At 42.1% G+C, this 27192-nt stretch overlaps 2 protein-coding genes across 2 annotated transcripts in view; both read right to left on the bottom strand.

Annotated features, from left to right (window-relative positions):
* Nucleotides 1-10793: 10793 nt before the first annotated feature.
* si:dkey-260g12.1 (tumor necrosis factor receptor superfamily member 5) lies at nt 10794-19877 on the bottom strand. Its single transcript, XM_035751628.2, has 11 exons — nt 18388-19877; nt 18062-18131; nt 17874-17928; nt 16616-16726; nt 13454-13615; nt 13217-13301; nt 12858-12916; nt 12623-12739; nt 12231-12250; nt 11953-12076; nt 10794-11693 (listed from the first exon to the last, which is right to left on the bottom strand). The coding sequence occupies exons 2-11, from the start codon at nt 18128-18130 to the stop codon at nt 11446-11448; spliced, it is 1050 nt and encodes a 349-aa protein (XP_035607521.1). The 5' UTR covers nt 18131; nt 18388-19877; the 3' UTR covers nt 10794-11445.
* A 416-nt stretch (nt 19878-20293) lies between these two features.
* Nucleotides 20294-27192, bottom strand: part of LOC118367902 (non-homologous end joining factor IFFO1-like) — a 36260-nt gene continuing 29361 nt past the window's right edge. Inside the window, exons 8-9 of the mRNA XM_035751629.2 lie at nt 27036-27166; nt 20294-26796 (exon numbers count right to left, since the gene is read on the bottom strand). Of these exons, the coding sequence (XP_035607522.1) occupies nt 26694-26796; nt 27036-27166 (234 nt within the window). The 3' untranslated portion in view covers nt 20294-26693. The remainder of the gene's footprint in view (nt 26797-27035; nt 27167-27192) is intronic.

A 27192-nucleotide genomic window follows, 5' to 3' on the forward strand; every position in this document is an offset into this window, starting at 1 on the left:
AATGTATTACAAAAATAAAGCGAATTGGATGGAAAATGGTGAAAAATGCACATTTTTCATGAATCTTCAACATAGAAATTCTACCAAAAATAATTTACAGAAACTCGTTACAAATGATGGAGTTATCCATGATTCACCAAATGATATGCTTAAAATATTTTGCCTCCTCTTTCAAAATATGTTGTCTCTTCAGTCTCCTCCATTCCCACTGAATGATGTTAACTGTAAGGATTTATTTCCTAATAATAATGTGAAATTAACTAATTTACAGAAAGACCTGTGTGAAGGCCAATTTACAGAAGAGGAACTTTGAGGCAATAAAATCTTTTCAGTCTGGAAAAACACCAGTGCTTGACTGTATACCAGACCTTTTTTGATGTACTCAAAGATTCATTATTAGCATGTTTTAATTACTCCATTATTAGCATGTTTTAATTACTCTTATACAAATGGTAGACTTTCAGGTACGGACAGGTTTTTTACATGGATGATATATTGGAGATAATATATGACAGTTACTTGAAACAATTTAACATTATGAAACATCTAAGATACCAGGCCTGGTCTTCTTAGCAGATTTTAAAAAGGCGTTTGATAAAGTACGACTAGAATTTATATATAAATGCCTGGATTTCTTTCATTGTGGTGACTCTCTTATGCAATGGGTTAAAGTGATGTACAGCAGCCCCAGGTGTAAAATAGTAAACAATGGTTACTTCTCAGAAAGTATTGAGCTTTTAAGAGAAGTAGAACAGGGCTGTCCGTTGTCTCTATATCTATTTATTATGGTCTGTAACGCCCAGGGTGTAGTGGGTAAGAAGTCAGGAGCAGGAACCAGAGAGTTCAGGGTAGTGCTAATACCTTTTAATGCACAAAAACGGTGAACATACACCAACCCCACGGAACACGGGGCGCACACCAAAACAAATGCCCCAAACACGGGGGGACTTAAACAGTCCAGCAAAACCCAAGAACATGGGCAAACCGTGACACACAGATGTGTACACACGTACATCAAACAATCCCGCACAACCAGCAGGCCCGTAAATAAAGCCCAACCAATCAGCCTAAAACAAACACAGGTGAAACCAATAAACAGAAAGGGGGAAAAGGGATCATTGTCAGCTAGTAGGCCGGTGATGTAGACCGCCGAGCGCCGCCCGAACAGGAAGGGGAACTACCTTCAGTGGCAGCTAGTAGGCCGGTGACGAAGACCGCCAAGCGCCACCCGAACAGGAAGGGGAGCCACCTTCAGTGGCAGCTTGTAGGCCGGTGACGACGACCGCCGAGCGCCACCCAAACAGGAAGGGGAGCCACCTTCAGTGGCAGCTAGTAGGCCGGTGACGACGACCGCCGAGCGCCACCCGAACAGGAAGGGGAGCCACCTTCAGTGGCAGCTAGTAGGCCGGTGACGACGACCGCCGAGCGCCACCCGAACAGGAAGGGGAGCCACCTTCAGTGGCAGCTAGTAGGCCGGTGACGACGACCGCCGAGCGCCACCCGAACAGGAAGGGGAGCCACCTTCAGTGGCAGCTAGTAGGCCGGTGACGACGACCGCCGAGCGCCAACAGAGCAGGAAGGGGAGCCACCTTCGGTAGGAGTCGTGACATGGCCATTGAAATGCTAGTTATTAAAATGAGATCCAACAAGAACATCAAGGGGTTAGAAATCCTGGGGATAAAAACTAAAGTGTCGTCGCAGTCTCCCTCGACACTGAAAAGGCCTTTGATAGGGTTGAATGGCCATACCTCTTTCGCGTCTTGGAAAAGTTCGGATTAGGTACCGTGTTTGTAAATTTGATAATATCACTCTACAAATCTCCTAAAGCTAGGATTGCTACCAATGGGATTACTTCCTCCTCTTTCCCTCTTTATAGGGGGAACAGACAAGGTTGCCCAATTAGCCCCCACCTCTTTGCCCTCGCCATCGAACCGTTGGCTGAGGCTATTAGAACGTGCCCTGACATACATGGCTTTGAGGTGGGCCCCCATACCCATAAATTATCACTCTTTGCGGACAACTTTATCTTATTCCTAACAAACCCAGAACACTCCCTCTCTCACTTGCAGATCCTACTACAGTGTTATAGTTCTTTCTCTGGATATAAGGTCAATCTTGATAAAAGCGAAATCTTACCGTTGTCTGTCTTTGACCATCATACCATCAAGCACAAGTTTCCTTTTAGATGGTCGCCTATGGGCTTCACATATTTGGGCATAATGGTGGATGGTAATCTGAACAACCTCTATAAACTCAATCTGGCCAGTTTGTTGCAAAAGGTGGAGGTTGACCTTTGTAAATGGATGGACTTACCTCTCACTCTACTGGGTAGAATCAATGTAATTAAAATGAATGTCCTGCCCAGGTTTCTATATCTGTTTCAATCTCTCCCTATCCCTGTTCCCGCAGCATTTTTTTCCTCTCTCGACAAGCTGACCAGACGGTTTATCTGGCACGACAAAACCCCTAGGGTTGGCCTGGATAAACTGACCCTTGATTACAGTCAAGGGGGCTTAAACCTCCCCAATTTTAGAATGTACTACTGGGCTGCACAGTCTAGGTTTCTGGCTCAGAGGTTTGACAATGGTCCCTCTCCCTCATGGTTGAACATTGAAAAGCTTGAGGTAAATGATGACATTGGGGCAGGTTTGTTTTACAAATGGGACAGAAAATCTATAAAAACCATCACAGACAACCCTTTAATCATACATTCTGTCCTGGCATGGTGCAAACTGCATGAGCTGTTCGGACGAGGGGGATTCCTTTCCCCTAAAACCCCTTTATGGAACAATAGATTGATCCCTATGTTTTTCCAGAATAGTAACTTTAGACCATGGTCTGATAAGGGGATCACTCTTCTGGAACATTGTTACGAGGAGGGAGTTCTTATGTCTTTTGATCAGCTGAAACAGAAATACCACTTGCCTAACAGGGACTTCTTTAGCTACCTACAACTACAAAACTTTATTAGGGTGACTCTCAAGGGACAATGGAACCTACCTAAGATGTCACCTATTGAACAACTCTGCCACGCAGACCAACCACTGTTCAAGACCATTTCCCGTGTTTACAATGCTCTTATGTCAGGACTAACACTGCCTGGGCTAGATAAACCCCGACTTAGATGGGAGAGAGATCTGGGTATTGATCTTGATGAGGATCTATGGAGTGACCTATGCAGGGATGGGGTTACATCCACATTGAACTCCAGATACAGACTGATCCAGTTTAATTTCCTCCATCAGCTCTATATCACCCCATCTAGACTGCACAGGTTCAACCCAGATATCTCCTCCCTATGTTTTAGATGTGGCTCAGATGAAGGAACATTCCTCCATTCCACTTGACAGTGTTCAAAATTACACGGTTTCTGGCAGGGGGTATGCGATACCATATCCTCAAATCACGGGGTTGCATTCCCTTTAGACCCGGAGGTCTGTCTACTGGGTAACTTTACTAACACCAATCTTAGGCAAAGCCATACTATAAAGCTAACAGAAATATTGCTAGCAATTGCCAAGAAATGTAATGCCTTGAAATGGAAATTGGATTCCTCCCTGCCAGTTGCAATGTGGCTTTCGGAAGTTAATAGTTGTATCCCTTTGGAGAAAATCACTTACTGCTTGAGGAATAAGTTAAAGACATTTTACAGAATTTGGCAACCTTTTATTGACTATATGGAGAATCTCCCCCCACATCTCATTGATTGAATCTATATATAATCCTCACATAATGTTTCACACGTAATGTATATTATGTAGCCTACGGCAGGTGATCCAATGTCTCGTTATTTATTTATTTATTTATTTATTTAAATATTTTTTTAAATATATTTTTTACATTTTTTATTATTGTATGTTTGTTTATATAACCATAATTATAATGTATTTTTGTTACGTTCGTCTGTTACAGTCACTTTGTCCTATCGTTGTCTAATATCTTTTCACTTTTGTTTTGAATGTTCTTAATTGGAAAATGCAAAAATTAAATATAAAAACATTTAAAAAATTAAACTAAAGTGTCGATGTATGACGATGATTCTAGTTTTATCTAAAGTCCACAATCTGGATCCCTGCACAGTTTCAATCTGGATCTCTGCACAGTCTCATTGAAGATCTGGATCACTTTTCTAGCCTCTCTGGATTAAAACTTCATTATGACAAGTGAACCATATTACGTATTGGATCATTCAAAAAATAGTGTTTTCACTTCCTTGTAGTTTACCAATAAAATGGGCGGATGGTGAAGAAGACATACTTGGTATTCACATCTCAAAAAATATAAATTATTTTACTACAATTCATTTCAATAGAAAGTTACCAAAAATAGATACGATTCTGCAACCATGGAGAGGTAAATAATTGTCTATTTATGAAAAAAATCACATTGATTAACACTTTGGTCCTATCACAGCTTACTTACTTACTAATGGCACTGCCTACTCCAGACGAGTTGTTTTTTAAATCATATGAGCAAAAAATATAACATTTTATTTGGAATGCTAAACCAGACAAAATTAAACGTGCCTATTTATATAATGAATATGAGTTTGGGGGCCTAAAATGATTAAATATTAAAGCTTTAAACCGCTCGCTAGAAGCTTCACTCATACATAAGTTATACTTAAACACAAAATGGTTCTCCAGTAGATCATTAAGAAATGCTCATCCTTTGTTAAAAAATTGCCTTTTTGCCTTTATACCGATTACAATTTGTCATTTCCTACTAATTGAAAATGACATTTTGTTTAAAGTATTGCCCTTTCTTAAACAAGCCATACAAAGCTGGTTACAATTTAAAATGAACCTGACAAATAGCAGTGTTGGGCCATTTGGAAAGCCATAGTCAGTCAATAAATAATATAATAATACTCATAGGAAAGGTTTTCATCTTTAGCTCACAATCTGTGGATAATATATGATTAGAAAGTTTCAAACATTTTGTAAAACATCACAGCATAATTGAAAAATATATGGCACATGGAAACCAAACGAGGGCGGTCTATGTTGATAGGTGGGATAGGCTGAGAGGTGGGATTATGAAGAGCTTATGTTTGGTAATGTCTAACTGTTATGTGACTACTTTATATAAAAGTACCATGTATGTAAAATGTATATGTAAAATGGATGTGTATGTAGCAAAAAAGCTGTAAAAAAACAGATTTGTCCTCCGAAGAGGGTTAAACATTTTTTTTAAATAATAATAATAAAGAAACGAAATGTACCCTTCAGCCAATGATAAACATATAATAAGAAAACACTGGAGGAACATTAATGAGAATCAGTCATTGGTTTTCTGTTTCTGCAGTCTCTGAGGCTCAGCCCAGTCATTTCTGTTTCTGCAGTCTCTGAGGCTCAGCCCAGTCATTTCTGTTTCTGCAGTCTCTGAGGCTCAGCCCAGTCATTTCTGTTTCTGCAGTCTCTGAGGCTCAGCCCAGTCATTTCTGTTTCTGCAGTCTCTGAGGCTCAGCCCAGTCATTTCTGTTTCTGCAGTCTCTGAGGCTCAGCCCAGTCATTTCTGTTTCTGCAGTCTCTGAGGCTCAGCCCAGTCATTTCTGTTTCTGCAGTCTCTGAGGCTCAGCCCAGTCATTTCTGTTTCTGCAGTCTCTGAGGCTCAGCCCAGTCATTTCTGTTTCTGCAGTCTCTGAGGCTCAGCCCAGTCATTTCTGTTTCTGCAGTCTCTGAGGCTCAGCCCAGTCATTTCTGTTTCTGCAGTCTCTGAGGCTCAGCCCAGTCATTTCTGTTTCTGCAGTCTCTGAGGCTCAGCCCAGTCATTTCTGTTTCTGCAGTCTCTGAGGCTCAGCCCAGTCATTTCTGTTTCTGCAGTCTCTGAGGCTCAGCCCAGTCATTTCTGTTTCTGCAGTCTCTGAGGCTCAGCCCAGTCATTTCTGTTTCTGCAGTCTCTGAGGCTCAGCCCAGTCATTTCTGTTTCTGCAGTCTCTGAGGCTCAGCCCAGTCATTTCTGTTTCTGCAGTCTCTGAGGCTCAGCCCAGTCATTTCTGTTTCTGCAGTCTCTGAGGCTCAGCCCAGTCATTTCTGTTTCTGCAGTCTCTGAGGCTCAGCCCAGTCATTTCTGTTTCTGCAGTCTCTGAGGCTCAGCCCAGTCATTTCTGTTTGTTACAGTAATCTGTGTACGCTGTATGAGTAGTGAATGCTCAGAGGTCTGAGGCGAAGGTGGATGGAGATGTGTAGAGGGTCGTCCCTGCCGCTGCTCCCTGGGCTGTAACAGTTCACCCAGGGTCATGTGATGTGGCTTGGCTTCTGTGAAAATCCAGGTTGAGCTGAGAAGCAGCAGATCACAGAGTCAATGAAACCACGTGACCTCTGACTGATTGACACGGCTGCATGTAGTTGAACCACAGACTCACCACACAGGCGCAGACACATTCATGAGACACACGCGCACTCGCACACGCAGGTACACACTAAACATGATAGGCAAAATATGACATTCAGTTAACCCACAAGAGTCAATGTAGCTCAAAAGACCTGTTGTGTACATGTCCGTAAAGAATGTCAATGTCATTTCTCTCAGTCTGATCTGAGTATGTTTGACTGGACGGTGAATTTAAATAAGAACGGCTGCTGCTTAAAGTGAAGAAAATGACTGGTCCTAAGATGAGTGTAATGTAGTCCTATCACTCTGAAGTTACCTTGTCTTCAAAGCAACATATGAGTGTAATGTAGTCCTATCACTCTGAAGTTACCTTGTCATCAAAGCAACAGATGAGTGTAATGTAGTCCTATCACTCTGAAGTTACCTTGTCATCAAAGCAACATATGAGTGTAATGTAGTCCTATCACTCTGAAGTTACCTTGTCATCAAAGCAACAGATGAGTGTAATGTAGTCCTATCACTCTGAAGTTACCTTGTCTTCAAAGCAACATATGAGTTTAATGTAGTCCTATCACTCTGAAGTTACCTTGTCTTCAAAGCAACATATGAGTGTAATGTAGTCCTATCACTCTGAAGTTACCTTGTCTTCAAAGCAACATATGAGTGTAATGTAGTCCTATCACTCTGAAGTTACCTTGTCTTCAAAGCAACAGATGAGTGTAATGTAGTCCTATCACTCTGAAGTTACCTTGTCATCAAAGCAACAGAGCAAGAGAGAGAGAGAGAGACAGACGGACATAAGGGAGTCTTAAAGATTGTTTTGGAACCTAATATCACCGTTTTTATGAAAAACAGACAACGGACAAACGGTAGTGGAAAGAAAGGGGGAGGAAGAAGGGCACGTTTAGGGTTTTAAGCGGCACAGTGGTTCAGAGTGAACTAAAGGGGGAGGAAGAATGGCACGTTTAGGGTTTTAAGCGGCACAGTGGTTCAGAGTGAACTAGGGGGGTCGTCATAGAGAGAAAGAGAGAGAGATAGGAGTATTTTGAAATGGCAGTTTCCCTTATGACTCATCTTTTGAATAATACTCTGATGACACTGTGATCCCCAGTTCAGTCACACAGTCAGAGGGTCCAGAGTCACATCTATCTCATTCTCTCATCCTCTCTGAGACACGGTAAGTCAGACTCTACACTTCCCTACTGAAACACGGTTTGTTCAGGTCTGTCGTTAGAGTCCTGGTCTTGCTTGATGTATCTATAATGGTATACAGTCAGACTCTACACTTCCCTACTGAAACACGTTTTGTTCAGGTCTGTCGTTAGAGTCCTGGTCTTGCAATGTAGTCCACCACCCAAGGGATGGTCCACCACCCAAGGGACATCCAGCGAACTTGACAACTGTGGGAAGCATTGGATTCAATATGGGCCAGCACCCTGTGGAACGCTTTCGACACCTTGTAGAGTCCACACCCCGACAAATTGAGGCTGTTTTGAGGGCAAAAGTGGGTGCAACTCAATATTAGGGAGGTGTTCCTAATGTGTTGTACACTCAGTGTATGTCAATGTTCTGAAGTTCATGTAAAATATGTTAATTATTGACTGTCTTCCTCTTTTTCTCTTCATCCCTCTCAGATGCATATCTTCTGGTGGATCACCCACATCTTTCTATCCCTCCCTTCTCTCCTCTCTCTTGTTCAATCCCTCACGTGCGACAATGAGACCCAGTATGCTTGGCCACTGCATGTAAGCCAATGGTGCTGCAACAAGTGTCCACCAGGTAAGTCTTTTGAAAAATAGTTTTATCAGGGGTGTGTGTGTGTGTGTGTGTGTGTGTGTGTGTGTGTGTGTGTGTGTGTGTGTGTGTGTGTGTGTGTGTGTGTGTGTGTGTGTGTGTGTGTGTGTGTGTGTGTGTGTGTGTGTGTGTGTGTGTGTGTGTGTGTGTGTGTGTAATTTAATGTGTTGCCCTTTACAGGTCAGCATCTGGTGGGACGCTGCGCCGGTCAGAACAGCCCTACCCAGTGTTCTGACTGCACCAGTGGCTACTACTCAGACAGCTACAACTTCAACATAGGCTGCAAATCCTGCGACGGCTGCAGCATGAGTGGTAAGTGTGTGTGTGTGTGTATCTACACATTTCCAGCAACCTATGATTGGCACTGATGCTTGTCTTGTCTGCCTGTCTAAAACTGATACTCACCTGTTTTTCTAAGTCATAGTTATGAAGGACTTTAGAGATGAAAACACATAGCCTGCTAGGGATTTCCCCCTTCACTGTACCATGGTGGGACACAGTCAGAGAGAGAGGGGGAGGGAGGCACTGAGAAACACTGACTCACCCACCCAGGAGTAGAGGAGGGTTGGGAGGCCTGGAGAGCAGAAGGGATGGCATGTCTACCAAGTAATGTCAAGGATATCAGTGGTGATGGGGGGGGTAGTGGTAGACAGATATCATATTACCGGTGGAAATAACCTTTTTACTTTAAAGATAAACATTGGAAAGTGCAGCTGACAGAACATTTTCATTACATGTTGTAATCGAGTGTAGCGGGGGACAAAAATAGAGATTTTTAAAGAGGGTAAACACAGAGGTGAGAGAGGTTTGAGAGTAGCCAGACTCAGTGAACACGTTAACTGATGTTCACTCTAGTGAAATGGCTGCTGTGTGTGTGTGTGTGTGTGTGTGTGTAGGGTGGGGTCAGACGGTAATATACACTTCAGTTCGTTGTGAGTCAAAACCTGATTCAACCAGGTACTATGAGTCATTTTGAAGATGAGCCATTTTCTCATATTCAGGCATGATTTCAGATTGTATTTGACTATGTGACAAAAACACTGTCAAAGTCAGTATACATGAAGGCACACAGACAAATAGACCACCTAAGACTTGTGTTCCGTTACAGAGCTGCAGTATGTATCTCGCTGTTCCACCAAGCAGAATGATGTGTGCAGCTGTAAACCAGGCTACCGCTGCAGAGGCAGTGGCACCTGTCTGGACTGTGAGGAGATCCCCAGCCCGAACACACCCAAACTCATACCGACATCTCCCATCATGCCAGCTACAGTGTCAAACCACTCGGTGCCTGGTATCCCTAATCATAGACCTAAACCGGTCACCAAACCTGGTAATGGGCCCATCACAAAACCAAACCAAGGTAAACTACAATACAAATAATAAAATGGCCTGAAAGTGTTCAAAGTGACATGTAAAAATGCCATGAGAGCTACATAGTTCTCTCTCTCTCACAAAACCCAATACAATGCCGGTGTTAATGTGTTTTATGGCCCTGACCTCTCTCTCTACTCCTCTGTCTCTCATACACACAAACAGATGATAGCAAGTGGCTCCCGGTGTGTGTGTCTGCAGTGTGTGTGTGTCTACTGCTCACCTGCCTTGTTGCCATCTCAAAGCTCAAACCTGTTCTGCGATGGATTGGTTCACCAAACAGTAAGTTCATGTCCCTGTTGATCTGTCCTGTAGTTCTATTGAACACAATACATATGCACGCACATTTGACTTAACCCTCATCTTATTGGTCCATCAGGCTTCTGGTCTCCCAAAAAGACAACTCCAGCCAATCAGAGCACAGCGGAGGAGGAAGTGCCCATGCCGGTCCAGGAAGTGTGTGGAAAGCCAGAGCTGCTACTGGACGTATGATGGAGGAAGTGGGTGTCGAAGGAGAGGATGAGAACTCACAAGCGAGCTGGGAGACAAACAGACTACCTCACATTCCCATTGAAGTGAAACTAACCTGAAGGCTAGACAGGCTGCTGTATTGGTTTAATGCAGTGGCTTCTGTATCTAGGACTTTCAGAAAGGACAAGAAAATAGGACAAAAAAAGACACTTTGAAGTATGAAGATACAGGCTAAAGATGAGTGGGAGTCACTCATCTTTAACTGGAAGAGTGTGAGTAACTGGAAGAGTGTGAATGACAGACAGACAGACAGACAGACAGACAGACAGACAGACAGACAGACAGACAGACAGACAGACAGACAGACAGACAGACAGACAGACAGACAGACAGACAGACAGACAGACAGACAGACAGACAGACAGACAGACAGACAGACAGACAGACAGACAGACAGACAGACAGACAGACAGACAGACAGACAGACAGACAGACAGACAGACAGACAGACAGACAGACAGACAGACAGACATTTGTGTGCTGAATACATGTACTGTACATGTTTATGTTGAAGATGTTTTACACCTTCGTTACAATTATTATGCTTTTTGCTGTATCTATGCTTTATGCCAGTGTTTACTCTTACATAGTAGTGGCTGTATTTTAAAGAACAGAATCACAAATGTTACAGGCCTACTGTAATGTCATACAATCGCCCCATCACCTGTATTCATTGAAAAATTATATTTCGTATTTTGCCTTTAATTTGTGAAAAAACAGTTCAAGGTGCCACATGAACACAGAAAAAAACAGTTTGCAGCAGTTGAGACAAAGCTTTTTATACAGTTCAATAAAATGAAAGCAAGTGGATGTGTACATAACCACCATAGTGAGATGTCTAGCTCTAAGTCTAGAACAGGAAATAATGGCCATTCTAGAGTTCTGGGATTCACTGGTGCTCTGAGAGTAAGAGTGGCAGGTGGCCTAGTGGTTAGAGCATTGGACTAGTAACCAAAAGGTCGAATCCCTGAGCTGACAAGGTAAAAATCTGTTGTTCTGCCCCGAACAAGGCAGTTAACCCACTGTTCCTAGGCAGTCATTGAAAATAAGAACTTGTTCTTAACTGACTCGCCTAGTTAAATAAAATGGCTCTATTAAATCTGTATTGCGGAAGTGCAGCTTTACAGCCTGAAAGAAATGTAAAGGCAATGTTCCTGTGTCAGAAGCGACTGCTTTCACATTAAACGCTGCATATTTTGCCTCAATCAGAAATTACCTCTGTTCCTATCACGCAATCTGTAGTGATACAGACTGAATAGAGCCCCAGGTAGATGTTGTCCCTTACCACTGATCCAAGGTCAGGGGTAAGTCTTAATCCTCCTTATGATTAACATTAGGATGTAGGGTTGGCTAAACTGATCCTAGAAGGGAAGCTTTCACTTGGTGCGTCCTCTGTCCTCAATCCCCCTCCCCTCAATGCATCTCCTCTTTGGAAACGTGACTGTCCTTCCCTTGTTCCTGTGAAGGGAAGAATACACAGTCCATCTCCCCATCCCTTTCCTCCTGGGATAGATGGATGTTAGGGGAGGGTGTGGGGTGGGTCGGACATCCTTCCTCATCCCTCTCTTTCTGCCCTCTCTCTTCCATCCCTCCACCCATACCAGTGAACTGGTTGAGTAAACTGAAGATGACTGTTCCAGCATTGTGGACATGGACCGGGCCTGAGAGAGACAGAGACAGAGAGAAAGTGATATTAGATTCTATATTCATCATCAGCCTTATTCACTATGGATCTTGAAACTAATCAACTTCCCATGCTAATCCCCCATGGACTTCAAAACATAATCTATGCAAAACTCCAAGTTAAAAGACTGACGTGCATCTATAGGAAAAACCACAAGAGTAACTCCACCATATTTAGATTCCTTTTAAAATCAAGATCTTGGGGTCAAAATAATTATTTGTATGTATCCATAGTACCCATATTTGCTGCTGTAATAGGTGGTGGATCCACTGTCTGGTGCTGAATACTGGGCTGTGTCTCTCTGGCATTGTGCTGATGAGGTGGCTCTTTGGTCTTGTTAGATGACGCTTCTCTTACTCCCTTCACAAGAGCACAGAAATTCACCAGAAATCCAGAGTTATTGGAATACACAATAGTCAACAATGCCTATTTAGGGTTTCGGTCAGGAACACATGAATGACAATGTAAACATTACACACACAATGTAGTAATTTACCGTAGGTATTATACATACCTTGTTACAGAACTTGAGAGCTGGAAAATAACAGACACAAATCTATTAGTGACCCCAGCAAACTGATGGTAAGCCACTCATGGGTACTTCATTGATTAGTCATCTATGATTGAAAGGGCAATGTTTTATCATCTTAACTCTGCAGTTTAATGCTTTCTGGGTACATGTAGACACTAGAAACTGGTATGTAGGTCTACACAGAGAGAGTGTTGCAATCTTTTAATTCAATTACATTCACAAGAAGCTACAGTTGGCTCCCAGTGCAGACCTATCCTGAGATTTGACATCCCTGTCTAATCCTTCCTCATCTCATTCTTGTGTCCAGAGAGAGAGTCTGCTCTAACACAATGATCTAACTACAGTTGAGACTGAACAGAGGAACACTACCTTACCTTGTTTGAAACAGGCTTCATTTCCTGGGCGACGGATACATAACAGAATGATAACGGCTAGGATTCCAATGACCATCATAGGACACAAAATGGCTGCCAAGTGTTTGCTGGTGTCAGCTGGTGGGGAAAGGAGATGGAGAAACTACTGTATCTGTACCTTCTCACAGTTTCGATATATTCTGACTGTAATGAAAATAACTGATGGACACACACACACACTCGTACTCACACTCACCTGTGGTGTGATGAGTGGCGTTACCTGCTTGTGAGACTGGTGATCGTGGAGTGTCACAGCTGGGTGAGACAGAGGTAAAGGACTCATCATGTAACATATTCACAGCCTGTCAACACTGAAGTGGGGCCAGTGAGCTGAGAAATGTATTTAATATCCCAAATATCCATTACCACTAAGATATCTGACAATTCTTTGATACCAGATCTTCTGGTTGTATGAAGGTTATGTACCATAAAATAATAACTTTGCCAGAAGTGGCCCTCCTGGCAGGAGAAGGTTTCAACCAGAGCCTGTTTATCTGTCTGGTTCCAGTATGTAATAGTATGTTTTAGGGAGGATTAAAAAGGCTAAAGGCTCACTTGGGAGGTTGACAGCGTCCAGCGGAAGAGGAAGTCCTGCTGTGTTCAGAGGAAGTTCCTGTCTGGTTGATTCTGATGCCCACTACTGTAATCAGAGCAGAGTGCACACAGGCAGGAAACCATCACATCTATCCACAGCCAAACACACTGATTCAATACCCAGAACCTGGCAAGAATACAACACAGTGAAGGAAGACATGCATAAGAGAAGGCCAGTGGGCAACACACACACTGTACCATTGCTAGGTGGCAGGGGAGGTGGGGGCAGCTGAGGGATCTTCTCACAGTCTCTACAGTTTCCTGTCTGGTCGTCATTGTCGGTGCAGGTAAAACCAGCCTCACAGCGACATCTAGCGTTCGATACAGGAGTACACGGCTCATCCTCCACCAGGTGCAAATCTGACACACACACACACACCAAACAAAAGGTTCAGTACAGCTATTACATGGTAATAAATAGTGTCCATACTGTAGACATACCATTTTGACTCTTGGTAAGAAATGACATGTATGGCATATGGAAATCATAAGAGGGTGGTTTATGGAAATAGGTGGGATGGACTGAGTAGGTGAGGGGTGGGTTTATGGAGATAGGTGGGCTGGACAGAGTAGCTGAGGGGTGGGTTTAAAAACTTGTGTTCTAGTTATGACTGAAAACCAAATGTATAAGTACTATCGATCTATCTAGATCTAATGTATATCAAAATATCAAATGACTTTACTCTTGCTATGTAACTACTGTAAAAAATAAAAATGCAATGTATGTAACATGTAGAATGTACCGTGAATTCAGAAAGTATTCAGACCCCTTGACCTTTCCCACATTTTGTTACATCACAGCCTTATTCTAAAATAGATTAAAGAAAAAATGTTGATCAATCTACACACAATACCCCACAATGACAACGCAAAACAGATTTTTAGAAATGTGCATCCTGTTTCCATTGATCATGCTTGAGATGTTTCTACAACTTGGAGTCCACTTGTGGTAAATTCAATTGATTGGACATAATTTGGAAAGGCACACACCTGTCTATATAAAGTCCCACAGTTGACAGTGCATGTCAGAGCAAAAACCAAGCCATGAGGTCAAAGGAATTGTATGTAGAGCTCCGTGACAGTATTGTGTCGAGGCACAGATCTGGGGATGGGTACCAAAACATTTCTGCAGCATTGAAGGTCCCCAAGAACACAGTGGCCTCTGTCATTCTTAAATGGAAGAAGTTTGGAACCACCAACACTCTTCCTAGAGCTTGCCACCTGGCCAAACTGAGCAATCGGCGGAGAAGGGCCTTGGTCAGGGAAGTGACCAAGAACCCAATGGTCACTCTGACAGAGCTTCATAGCTCCTGTGTGAAGATGGGAGAACCATCCAGAAGGACAACCATCTCTAAAGCACTCCACCAATCAGGCCTTTATGGTAGAGTGGCCAGACGGAAGCCACTCCTCAGTAAAAGACACATGACAGCCCACTTGGAGTTTACCAAAAGGCATCTAAAGGACTGTCAGACCATGAGAAGATTCTCTGGTCTGATGAAACCAAGATTGAACTCTTTGGCATGAATGTCAAACGTCACGTCTGGAGGAAACCTGGCACCATCCCTAAAGTGAAGCATGGTGGTGGCAGCATCATGCTGTGGGCATATTTTTCAGTGGCAGGGACTGGGAGAATAGTCAGTATCGAGGGAAAGATGAACGGAGCAAAGTACAGAGAGATCATTGATGAAAACCTGTCCCACAGAGCTCAGGATCTCAGACTAGGGCAAAGATTCACCTTCCAAGAGGACAACGACCATAAGCACACAGCCAAAACAACGCAGGAGTGTCTTCGGGACAAGTCTTGAGTGGCCCAGCCAGAGCCTGGTCTTGAATTCGTAAATGCTAGTAAAACGAATTGCATGCTCTTCAACCGATCACTGCCCGCACCTGACTAGCATCACTACTCTGGATGGTTCTGACTTAGAATATGTGGCCAACTACAAATACCTAGGTGTCTGGTTAGACTGTAAACTCTCCTTCCAGACTCACACTAAGCATCTCCAATCCAAAATGAAGTCTAGAATCGGCTTCCATTTCGCAACAAAACCTCCTTCACTCATGCTGCCAAACATACCCTCGTAAAACTGACTATCCTACCGATCCTCGACTTCGGCGATGTCATTTACAAAATAGCCTCCAACACTCTACTCAGCAAATTGGATGTAGTCTATCACAGTGCCACCCATTTTGTCACCAAAGCCCCATATACTACTCACGACTGCAACCTGTAAGCTCTCGTTGACTGGCCCTCACTTCATATCCGTCGCCAAACCCACTGGCTCCAGGTCATCTATAAGTCTTTGCTAGGTAAAGCCCCGCCTTATCTCAGCTCACTGGTCACCATAGCAACACCCACCCGGAGCACGCGCTCCAGCAGGTATATTTAACTGGTCCTCCCCAAAGCCAACTCCTCATTTGGCCGCCTTTCCATCCTTTTTTCTGCTGCCAAAGACTGGAACGAATTGCAAAAATCACTGAAGCTGGAGACATATCTCTCTCACCAACTTTAAGCATCAGCTGTCAGAGCAGCTTACTGATCACTGTACCTGTACACAGCCCATCTGTAAATAGCCCACCAAACTACCTCATCCCCATATTTGTTATTTATATTTGCTCTTTTGCACCCCAGTATCTCTATTTGCACATCAGCATGTGCACATCTATCACTCCAGTGTTTAATTGCTAAATTGTAATTATTACGCCATTATGGCCTATTTATTGCCTTACCTCCCTAATCTTACTACATTTGCACACACTGTATATAGAGTTTTCTATTGTGTTATTGACTGTAAATGATAACTTTTTCTCAACTGGCCTACCTGGTTAAATAAAAGGTGAAATAAATTAAATTTAAAAAAAATTTAAACCGATCGAACATCTCTAGAGAGACCTGAAAATAGCTGTGCAGCAACGCTCCCCAAGCCAAGCTTATAGCGTCATACCCATGAAGACTTGAGGCAGTAATCACTGCTAAAGGTGCTTCAACAAAGTACTGAGTAAAGGGTCAGAATAGTTATGTAAATGTTATATTTCATTTTTATTTAGTTTTATAAATTTGCCAAAATTTCTAAAAACCTGTTTTTGCTTTGTCATTATGGGGTATTGTGTGTAGATTTATGAGGGGGAAAAAACAATTTAATCAATTTTAAAATAAGGCCATAATGTAACAAAATGTAGATAAAGTCAAAGGGTCTGAATACTTTCTGAATGCCCTGTACATATAACAACAAAGTTTATTTTTGTCCTCCGGAGATGGACCCCACCCCAAAAAATATTTACAAGCAACATACAGTTGAAGTATTTCCCATAAATAAAGATGTTACATTGCTCTGTGAATGAGTTGTGTTCGTGTTTATGTACCACGTTTGCAGTCTTTGAAGCAGGAATGACAACTGGACTCTGCGTTCAATCGTGTTGTGTAGGAACCATCTCGACAGGGAGAGCACTCTGAACAGGACTTCTGATAATGACCTGAGAGAGAGAGGGCAGGTGAAACATATCAAATCAGTGTATTGGTCGCATACACACTTGAGCAGCGAAATGCTCGTGTTACTAGCTCTTAACACAGTAAAATGTCAAACAAGTATACATCATTTAAGTGTTGTTTTTTGTAAGAATTCAAGAACGGCGGGGCGAATCTAATCAACAACCCAAATGCAATCTATGCTAATGTACACTGGAAGAATTTACACCAGATGTACTAAGAATGATATTCAGAGCAGTAGATATCTCATTCTAATATATGCCAGGAATACAAGAGAGCACCACAATAACAATACAAACTGAGATACTGTACTCTATATCATCTACTGCATCCTTATGTAATACATGTATCACTAGCCACTTTAACTATGCCACTTTGTTTACATACTCATCTCATATGTATATACTGTACTCGATACCATTACTGTATCTTGCCTATGCTGCTCTGTACCATCACTCATTCATATATCTATGTACATATTCTTTATCCCCTTACACTGTGTATAAGACAGTAGTTTTGGAATTGTTAGTTAGATTACTTGTTGGTTATTACTGCATTGTCGGAACTAGAAGCACAAGCATTTCGCTACACTCGCATTAACATCTGCTAACCATGTGTATGTGACAAATAAAATTAGATTTGATTCAATGGACGCGGACGCTGCAGTTTTATAAATGTCCTGTAGTAGACTACATGAGCAGTGGATATCAGAACATAATGCTAACTCTTTTAGACCCATAGGCACACATACATTCAGGTAACGTTTTAGTACACGGTCTGTTGCTGAGTGAGAAGATAGGGAGCATAGCGGCAGAGAGCAGAGAATAACAGGAAGAGATGGAGCGCACAGAGCGAGAGCCTGTTGGCCTAGTCTGCATACTAATGAAGGATGTGGTCATAGCACAGAGCTCCACTTCTCATCATGAGAGAAAGAAACTCTCTCATAGTTTCCTCATGATTCCTAAGAACCTATGCACACTCACACACATTCTGAAACGATCTGCCTCACTATTAATTGTCAAAAATGGTTGATTGTAGGATGAAGGGATAGAATGTGGAGATGAGGGAAGGAAAAGAAGGGAACAACAAGTCAAATAAAACGTAAGGGCCTGATGGAGGGCATTTATTTCTCACCTGGTGGACACAGTCTGCATTGTCTTCCTCCATCCGTGTAATAGCTCTCTGTAGTCTGACAACACGAACACACAGTTTCATGAGGTCTACTGTCATAATGTTGTAACAGATGTCAAATGGTTCTAACAGCTTTCATAAGCGGTCATAACAAATAATGAGAATGGACATTAAAAGGGCAAAATGGTTACCAGGGGATATGAGACTGCTAGGTGTGCAGACATCATTAGCACAGCCACAAATAACTGTTCCATCACCATTCTGTAAACAATGTTAAATCATTAACAATCTGTCATTTGAGTTCATTCAGTAACATTTCTAAATAGGTATTAAAAAGTGCACACAACAAATAATGCCAAAAGATGTTACAAGGTTACTACATGTTGAAAATCTGTAAATTTATCACAATTTGATGGTGACTGCACTAACTTCTGGCTTTGTGCCTAATTTCAGTTCAAAATATATCAATGTAGAAACCTGTGTTGAAAACTACCAACACAAGATAATCTAGTCTTACCTTTTGCACTGTAGACACCACACCAAATGCCAAGTATTTGTTGTCTATAACTTCGACTCTCCCCCAACTATTATTCTTTAAGGTGTGTCTCGCTCTTCTCTACCCATCCTTTGCGTCATTATTTCCTTCACCTGTGACACCTTCCTCTCTTCCTGTCTCTCCCGCCCACTGTGTACTGACAGTGATGTTGTGGTGTATTTATACACTAGAGACAGACAGGCAGACAAGACAGGCATGTCAGCAGGGTGACTAATGCTTCTGAACCAAAGTCTCATCATTTTCGCCACATACTTTAAGATGTGAAAGACAGTTTGTCACAAACATTTGATCTCGCTAAAGTTAGCTTATCAGGAAGGTGGAGTTCAGGAAGCACAGACACACATAGCAGCCAATGCAAGTGGGCTTCCAGCATAAACTCACCAAATCCACAACAACAAAAACACACACACAATGATATTGCTCAGCTGTATCTTTTATTATTCATTCCATCTCTCTGTCAGTACACAGAGCTCTGCGTTGAACTCTCTGTCAGTACACAGAGCTCTGCGTTGAACTCTCTGTCAGTACACAGAGCTCTGCGTTGAACTCTCTGTCAGTACACAGAGCTCTGCGTTGAACTCTGTCAGTACACAGAGCTCTGCGTTGAACTCTGTCAGTACACAGAGCTCTGCGTTGAACTCTCTGTCAGTACACAGAGCTCTGCGTTGAACTCTCTGTCAGTACACAGAGCTCTGCGTTGAACTCTCTGTCAGTACACAGAGCTCTGCGTTGAACTCTCTGTCAGTACACAGAGCTCTGCGTTGAACTCTCTGTCAGTACACAGAGCTCTGCGTTGAACTCTCTGTCAGTACACAGAGCTCTGCGTTGAACTCTCTGTCAGTACACAGAGCTCTGCGTTGAACTCTCTGTCAGTACACAGAGCTCTGCGTTGAACTCTCTGTCAGTACACAGAGCTCTGCGTTGAACTCTCTGTCAGTACACAGAGCTCTGCGTTGAACTCTCTGTCAGTACACAGAGCTCTGCGTTGAACTCTCTGTCAGTACACAGAGCTCTGCGTTGAACTCTGTCAGTACACAGAGCTCTGCGTTGAACTCTCTGTCAGTACACAGAGCTCTGCGTTGAACTCTGTCAGTACACAGAGCTCTGCGTTGAACTCTCTGTCAGTACAGAGCTCTGCGTTGAACTCTCTGTCAGTACACAGAGCTCTGCGTTGAACTCTCTGTCAGTACACAGAGCTCTGCGTTGAACTCTGTCAGTACACAGAGCTCTGCGTTGAACTCTCTGTCAGTACACAGAGCTCTGTGATGAAGCACACATGTTCAAGGGGCCAGTCCAGTTTCAAATAACTCACACCTCACCAAAACAAAGACCAAGGCCTGATTTACCAAGCAGTGCAATGTTTACACTTGCTCTTTTCGGGGGGAATTATAAGATGAGATAAAAACAGAAAATTGACTTTACTTCTCCCTTGACCTTTTGTTCTATGACTCGTTCCCCTTTGAACCGAGCAGGTGTAAACATGGCACTGGTGCAGATGCTTAGTAAATGAGGCCCTGGTGATTCCTAACAGTCTTCTCATTGACAACTCAGTCTATTCACCTGCATGCTAGCTTACTCAGGCCAAATGGAATTAGTTGATGGTAAAATATATGGACCAGAGAATACACTGGTCCTCACAGAGCAAGAGCATTGGCTCCTGGTCTACGAGAAACATTAAGGACCAATCAAATATCTGAATCTACATTAAAAGTTCAGCAATGTGCCAAATCCGGGAACCTGACACTAAGTATTTTTGACTGTGGACCTCCTTGCATTGCCAGTGTTTAAACATACAATATATCCAACATAGCGTTTTCCTTTAATGCATACAATATCATAGCAATCATACCATCATTATGTTAAAGCATTTGCATGTGAGTAGTTATTTTCATTTATTATTTTTTACACTTTGGTGCCATTTCTAAAACGAATTTACTTTGTAATCACATACACTCATGAAGAAAGTGGATTATTGAAGGAATATTAGAGCGATTATTGTACATCATTGATTTACACATATACAGTATTTCAAGTCGATTTTACAGACATTTATAGAGATGGGAATCCAGTCAGCAGAACACATCACTGTATGGTCCCTACCACTCTAGTTTACAATGATTCAGTTATACCGTTAGCCTTCAGTTCAGTTGTGAAGAGGATATGAATTGGTCTATTGTCAGACAGACACTGGAAGACAGTGTGCATTTTAGGACTATTGTATTCTTCATGTTGTAAGTGAACCAGTAAAACTCTTTTTAAAAACCAAGGACATTAGAACACTCTCCTAAACATACACGCTGACTCATGCATTCTCACACTATTTCTCCACTGCCTTCTATTCTCCATTTTAATCTCCAGTTCTGGCCAAAGGGCAGGAACGCTGGGGCCAGGAGTTTTACTGGACATATGACCTGAGCAGAAAAAAAACCTAGTTCAAGCCTTACAGCATAGGACCCTCAAACTCAACTCTGGACCTCAAAGCCAGCTCTACCGCATTTTTTCATTGTTCCCCTCTAATCAGGGACGGATTTAGACCTGGGACACCAGGTGGGTGCAATTATAGTAAATCAGGTAGAACAGAAAACCAGCAGGCTCCGGACCTCGTAGGGTAATAGTTGAATAACTCTGGTCTAGGACCGAGGTCATGTGGTCAGGAGAAACTCCTAGCCCAAGGAATGGCATAACCAATACATACAGTTGAAGTCAGAAGTTTACATACACCTTAGCCAAATACATTTAAACTCAGTTTTTCACAAATCATGACATTTAATCCTAGTAAAATTTCCCTGTCTTAGTTCAGTTACGATCACCACTTTATTTTAAGAATGTGAAATGTCAGAATAACAGAAGAGAGAATGATTTTTTTCTACTTTTATTTCTTTCATCACATTCCCAGTGGGTCAGAGGTTTACATACACTCAATTAGTATTTGGTATTTAACTGTTAGAAAGCTGTACAGATGCATCTTTCAGTCTGCATTCTTCTAATAAAACGTCAGCTTATTTTTCCCGCAAAGACATGCTTGTGAATATTTCCTGATAAATCTTTCCCGGACTAGCTGTCTTGGTTTTCTGCCTTTAAATTGTTGAACTTTCGGGTAGCCTTCCACAAGCTTCCCACAATAAGTTGGGTGAATTTTGGCCCATTCCTCCTGACAGAGCTGGTGTAACTGAGTCAGGTTTGTAGGCCTCCTTGCTCACACACACTTTTTCAGTTCTGCCCACAAATGTGCTATAGGATTGAGGTCAGGGCTTTGTGATGGTCACTCCAATACCTTGACATCGTCCTTAAGCCATTGTGCCACAACTTTGGAAGTATGCTTGGGGTCATTGTCCATTTGGAAGACCCATTTGCGACCAAGCTTTAACTTCCTGAATGATGTCTTGAGATGTTGCTTGGGATGGTGTTCATCGGCTTGCAAGCTTCCCCCTTTTTCCTCCAAACATAACGATGGTCATTATGGCCAAACAGTTCTATTTTTGTTTCATCAGACCAGGGGACATTTCTACAAAAAGTATGATCTTTGTCCCCATGTGCAGTTGCAAACCCTAGTCTGGCTTTTTTATGATGGTTTTGGAGCAGTGGCTTCTTCCTTGCTGAGCGGCCTTTCAGGTTATGTCGATATAGGACTCGTATTACAGTGGATATAGATACTTTTGTATCCGTTTCCTCCAGCATCTTCACAAGGTCCTTTACTGTTGCTCTGGGATTGAGTTGCACTTTTTGTAGCAAAGTACGTTCATCTCTAGGAGACAGAACACGTCTCCTTCCTGGGCGTTATTACGGCTGCATGGTCCCATGGTGTTTATACTTGGGTACTAAGGATGAACCAGACTTGTGGAGGTCTACAATTTGTTTTCTGAGGTCTTGGCTGATTTCTTTTGATTTTCCCATGATGTCAAGCAAAGAGACACTTGAGTTTGAAGGTAGGCCTTGCAATACATCCACAAGTACACCTCCAATTGACTCAAATGATAACAATTAGCCTATCAGAAGCTTCTAATGCTATGACATTTTCTGGAATTTTCCAAGCTGTTTAAAGGCACAGTCGACTTAGTGTATGTAAACTTCTGACCCATTGGAATTGTGATACAGTGAATTATAAGTTAAATAATCTGTCTGTAAACAATTGTTGGATAAATTCCTTGTATCATGCACAAAGTAGATGTCCTAACCGACTTGTGAAATTTGTGGAGTGGTTGAAAAACAAGTTTTAATTACTCCAATCTAAGTGTATATAAACTTCCAACTTCAACTGTAGTTTAAGACATGCATATCATTTTTTCATGGTTTCAAAACCTGTAATTCACAACCTATATAATCGTTCAGAGAAAGCCTTGGAAACCCTTCTACAATATTGAGGTGTGACCAGCAGCCTGCACCTGTTTCAACAACTTCCTCATCAAACAACAAAAAGAAAAACACAAATGAAATGGACTCCATTTGGTTGTTGATAAAGATATAGTGTTTGTGAAGGAATCCTTGTGTTCTATTATTGAGTTATTAAATATTGTTTATCTGAGGTTTTGTATTCAAAGTCAAGCATCTTTCAATGTCAATGAAGACAAACAAAAATGTATTGTACATCTACATTCTACTGAATAATAACATTGTGTATGTTGAATTAACAGAGAGGAAATCTACTCCTCAGCTGTAGCGATTTCACCCCATCTACAAATAGATGACAAGTGGAGAAAATAAAACAAGTTTTCTTCAGTAATTGTTTACATTCGTGACGTGTACGAGTTTGACTTATTACAGATGTAGAATCTTATTTTGAGCTAGGACAAAATTCTGCAGCAACAGGAAATGTGATTTATTATGTGGATTATAATTCATGGCCATTTTTGTATGGGTTGATGCATTTTTCATTAGGGAAAATCAAGTCTGAAATTTCTAAGCGGAAATTACAAACCTTAGAAGCACTTTTAGAACAGGAAAATTCTCGGCAACAAAGGTGATCAATTTAAGATCCTACATCTGTACATGTCATTATTACTTTTCTGTTACATATAATACTCGTATTATTGCTGTTACTGCTGTATTATTGAATATACATATTTGCTTTGCTCTTTCTTTATAACGGCTAACTTTTAAGCTCAAAAATAGGTTAGATCATATCAAGCACCGTGTCAGATAGCTTTTCAACATCAGTATTTAGTACTTCTATAACAATGTTTCAGCAATATTTCTCAAAGTTAATTCAGACTGCTTGTTTTCAGTTGCTTTGGCACTCAAGTAGCAAACACAAATGATCTCAGCAGGTCATCAATCTATCCCTCTATTCATTAATCTGTCCATCTATCTATCCGTACTGTACATTCATCTGTCGGTCTGTCTATTTGTTCATCTGTGGACATTCTGTCTTTTATAGCCTGTTCATCAATCTTCCGTTTCTCTCTGATACAATACTACTGATGCATTGAGTCCTTACCAACCAGATCAGACATAGAAATAGAGAGCACAGAACAGATACATAGATCTCGCCTATCTAACTTATCATAGCTAGCCTACCCATCTCCCTGCTAGAGGACAGAGTAGCAGGGCTTTCTCTGCTCTCTGCTGCTGGAAACTAAACAAAACATTAGTATACATTAGACAGCTCGTAGGTATAATAACACTTGGGTGTCAATGCCCTTTGTCATATGTATCCCTCTCCCTGTGTCAGTGACAGAGACACACAGAGATCAGGGCAAGGCCCCAGAGCTGCCTTCAGATCACCTTTAACAGAGTATTTACACTATTCACACTGCACTACCACATATAGGGCCGACACAGAGCCTATGACTAGCCTGGTACCAGATCAGTATGTGCTCTAGCAAACTTCTTTCACCATAGATGCCATGACAAAAGTCAAAGTCCCTGAAAGAAGTGGATCAGTGGCAGAGATGACCTCTCTGGAGTCACATAGAAAAGCAAATGGCATGACAACGATAGTTAGAGGAGTTGACTAAAGCACATATACAGATCTGGAACCAGGCTAGGCTATGATCATCACTAGTTTACACAACCACAAAGTCATAAACCCTGTCTATTTCTACAATTTATCTTCGTAAAATCTGACCCTAAACTTAACCACACTGCTAACCTTCGATATAGCCTATTTTGACTTTGTGGCTGTGTTATCTAGTGGAAACCCCTAGGCTACGGCTTCTTTCTAAAACAAAAATCTCTGCTCTCGCTCTCCCCCCTCTCTTGTTGACTCTGGTTACAGTCTCCTATTTACTTTACTCGACACAGTAAAATGGTATTACATTATAATTACAATAAAACTACTTTTGGGGTTCTTTGGGATTCAGTGAAACAAGCACCACGATGTAACATTCAGTACCAGGTTTAGTTACCAGTTGTGTTGAAGAAAGAATACAATGTTACACAATGTTATCCAATAATTCCTTAGTAAATACCAGGTAAGTGAAACAGGACGGTAAAATAATGTTACCATGACACCCTGTCTGGTGTCAACAAAAGGGCAGAGAGACGGGCAGGCTTTTGTTTCAAAATGTGACTCATGAGTGCAGAATCACACACACGGGATATCAGTGATGCCATCGGAGTGACTGCATCTTAGAGTTTAGTTTACGATTGGACTTTTTCTAGTTTTCATCGATACCTATGAATGAAGTGTAGATGTCTTGATAAAATGAGTGATTTGATATTATTTTAGTCCGTTTGAATAACTATGATACAGTACAGTATATTTCTGTTTTGTTGCTAATAAAGTGATACATCTGGAGTTTTTCTCTCTTGCCAATTGGGCTTTGCTTTGTTTAAGGGTGTGTTCGTAAACTCTCTGGCTATCGACTCCGATTTCAAAGCACTCTCACCTGAGTGTGCCAGAGCGCAGAATAACTGATGACTTTACCAGCGCTCAACACCCGTTGAATATGGCCGGTGTCAGTAAACATCGGCAAAAAGCTTCATTAAATTGTTGCCAGCATCACAGTTAGTCAACAGAGCTCTGGATAACATGTAAACAGCCAAACCAGCTCTGCTAGGGTGAGTAAAATGGTTCGAGTGAGGTGCTCTCATTTTTATCTGGAAGTAGCTAGCCAACGTTAGCCAGTTAGCTTGGGTGCTTGACCGCCATTGTGAGGTCAGAAGGCTCGGAACAACCCTACTCCTCGGCCGGAGCGTCCAGCATGCGCTCTGGACACTCCAAGAGCGAAACACGCCGAATTTAACAACGGACAATCTGACAAAGCTTTGAATTTACGAACGCACAGAGCGCACTATGACACTCCAGAGTGAATTTACGAACGCACAGAGCGCACTATGACACTCCAGAGTGAATTTACAAACGCACAGAGCGCACTATGACACTCCAGAGTGAATTTACAAACGCACAGAGCGCACTATGACACTCCAGAGTGAATTTACAAACGCACAGAGCGCACTATGACACTCCAGAGTGAATTTACAAATGCACAGAGCGCACTATGACACTCCAGAGTGAATTTACGAACGCACAGAGCGCACTATGACACTCCAGAGTGAATTTACGAACGCACAGAGCGCACTATGACACTCCAGAGTGAATTTACGAACGCACAGAGCGCACCATGACACTCCAGAGTGAATTTACGAACGCACAGAGCGCACTATGACACTCCAGAGTGAATTTACGAACACACCCTAAGGCTTATATTTACTGTGTTATACTTCTAGGTGAGTTTGACTGAGTCTGAAAACAACACTCATAATGTTGCAACAGGACAGCACACTGTTAGAATGATCTGCTATGCTAGCCTATCATGAATGTATTGGTGTGGTGTGTTTATCATTATGGCTGTGTGGAAATGGATCATGCTATAGGAGTTATTACCATGGTTCTCTGTAGTACCAACAACTACCTTAAGAGTAGCCTACAACTCATATGAGTTCATTCAAATATTGCTCATACGTTGCTATGAGGTATTCTCAATTCAAGTTGTGTATTTCAATCCATTACCTCGTTACCTTTGCTCTGTTAAACAGTGGGTTCTTATGTACAGACTTCCATGGTGCTAGTAATACCACTTTCCAGTAGAGGGGACTAAAAGCTGTTGGAAACACACAACACTACACCGTAGCAAAAAACAGATAGATCTGCAACTTTTCTATTTTGAGGTATGTGAATGAAGATAGCATGAAGAAAATTAAAAATAGACTAATAAGCATCTAGTGTTTAGAATGTAAACATGGCGTTGCTATAGTGACGTTAGAGTGTTGCGTGGTACAGTGCTTGTATGGTATGAAGGTCATGTGATGGAGGTGGTCTTGATAGGTCATGATCTGGGAGGAGAGTTGGAGAGAAGAGGCGACGCTGTTGTCCCTTCCTTCTTAGCCTGGTCAACGCTCTCCACACCAGCCACAGGAGAGCCAGGCTTACTATAAATAGAGCGAGAGAAAGAGAGAAAGAGCGAGAGAGAGAAAGAAGATCATTTTGGGGAGAATGCATCATTTAGACAATAACAGGTATACAGTAGGCACAAGAATGCGTTTCAAACTTGGTCAAAGAAAATGTACAGATTAGTGTAAACTACTGTAGGTCATTAAAAGGGAGCCAAAGAGAAACCGTGAGAGAGAGAAGTGAATGCCGATGGCAGAGAGTGAGGGAGTGAGTGTACCTGTCCCCACTCTGGGTGATGAGTCTCCTGCAGGTCTCCATCTGCACATCCAGGCCTCTCTTCATAGAACACATCTCCATGTATTCATGTAGGTGACGGTTCATATCACTCTTAGCTGTAGCCAAGTCATACTGGGGAGAAACACATCACTCTTAGC

Source organism: Oncorhynchus keta, chromosome 31 (assembly GCF_023373465.1).
Source record: "Oncorhynchus keta strain PuntledgeMale-10-30-2019 chromosome 31, Oket_V2, whole genome shotgun sequence".
Taxonomy (NCBI): domain Eukaryota; kingdom Metazoa; phylum Chordata; class Actinopteri; order Salmoniformes; family Salmonidae; genus Oncorhynchus; species Oncorhynchus keta.

What these genes read in the sequence shown, in the direction of transcription:
- si:dkey-260g12.1 (XM_035751628.2), bottom strand. Translation starts at nt 18,130, where the DNA reads ATGGTGATGGAACAGTTATTTGTGGCTGTGCTAATGATGTCTGCACAC. An exon ending in CTTCAAAGACTGCAAACGTG is followed by an intron (nt 13,616 to 16,615) that starts GTACATAAACAC and finishes TGTGTGTGTCAG; the next exon opens with ATTTGCACCTGGTGGAGGAT. An exon ending in CTCTCAAGTTCTGTAACAAG is followed by an intron (nt 12,077 to 12,230) that starts GTATGTATAATA and finishes GCTCTTGTGAAG; the next exon opens with GGAGTAAGAGAAGCGTCATC.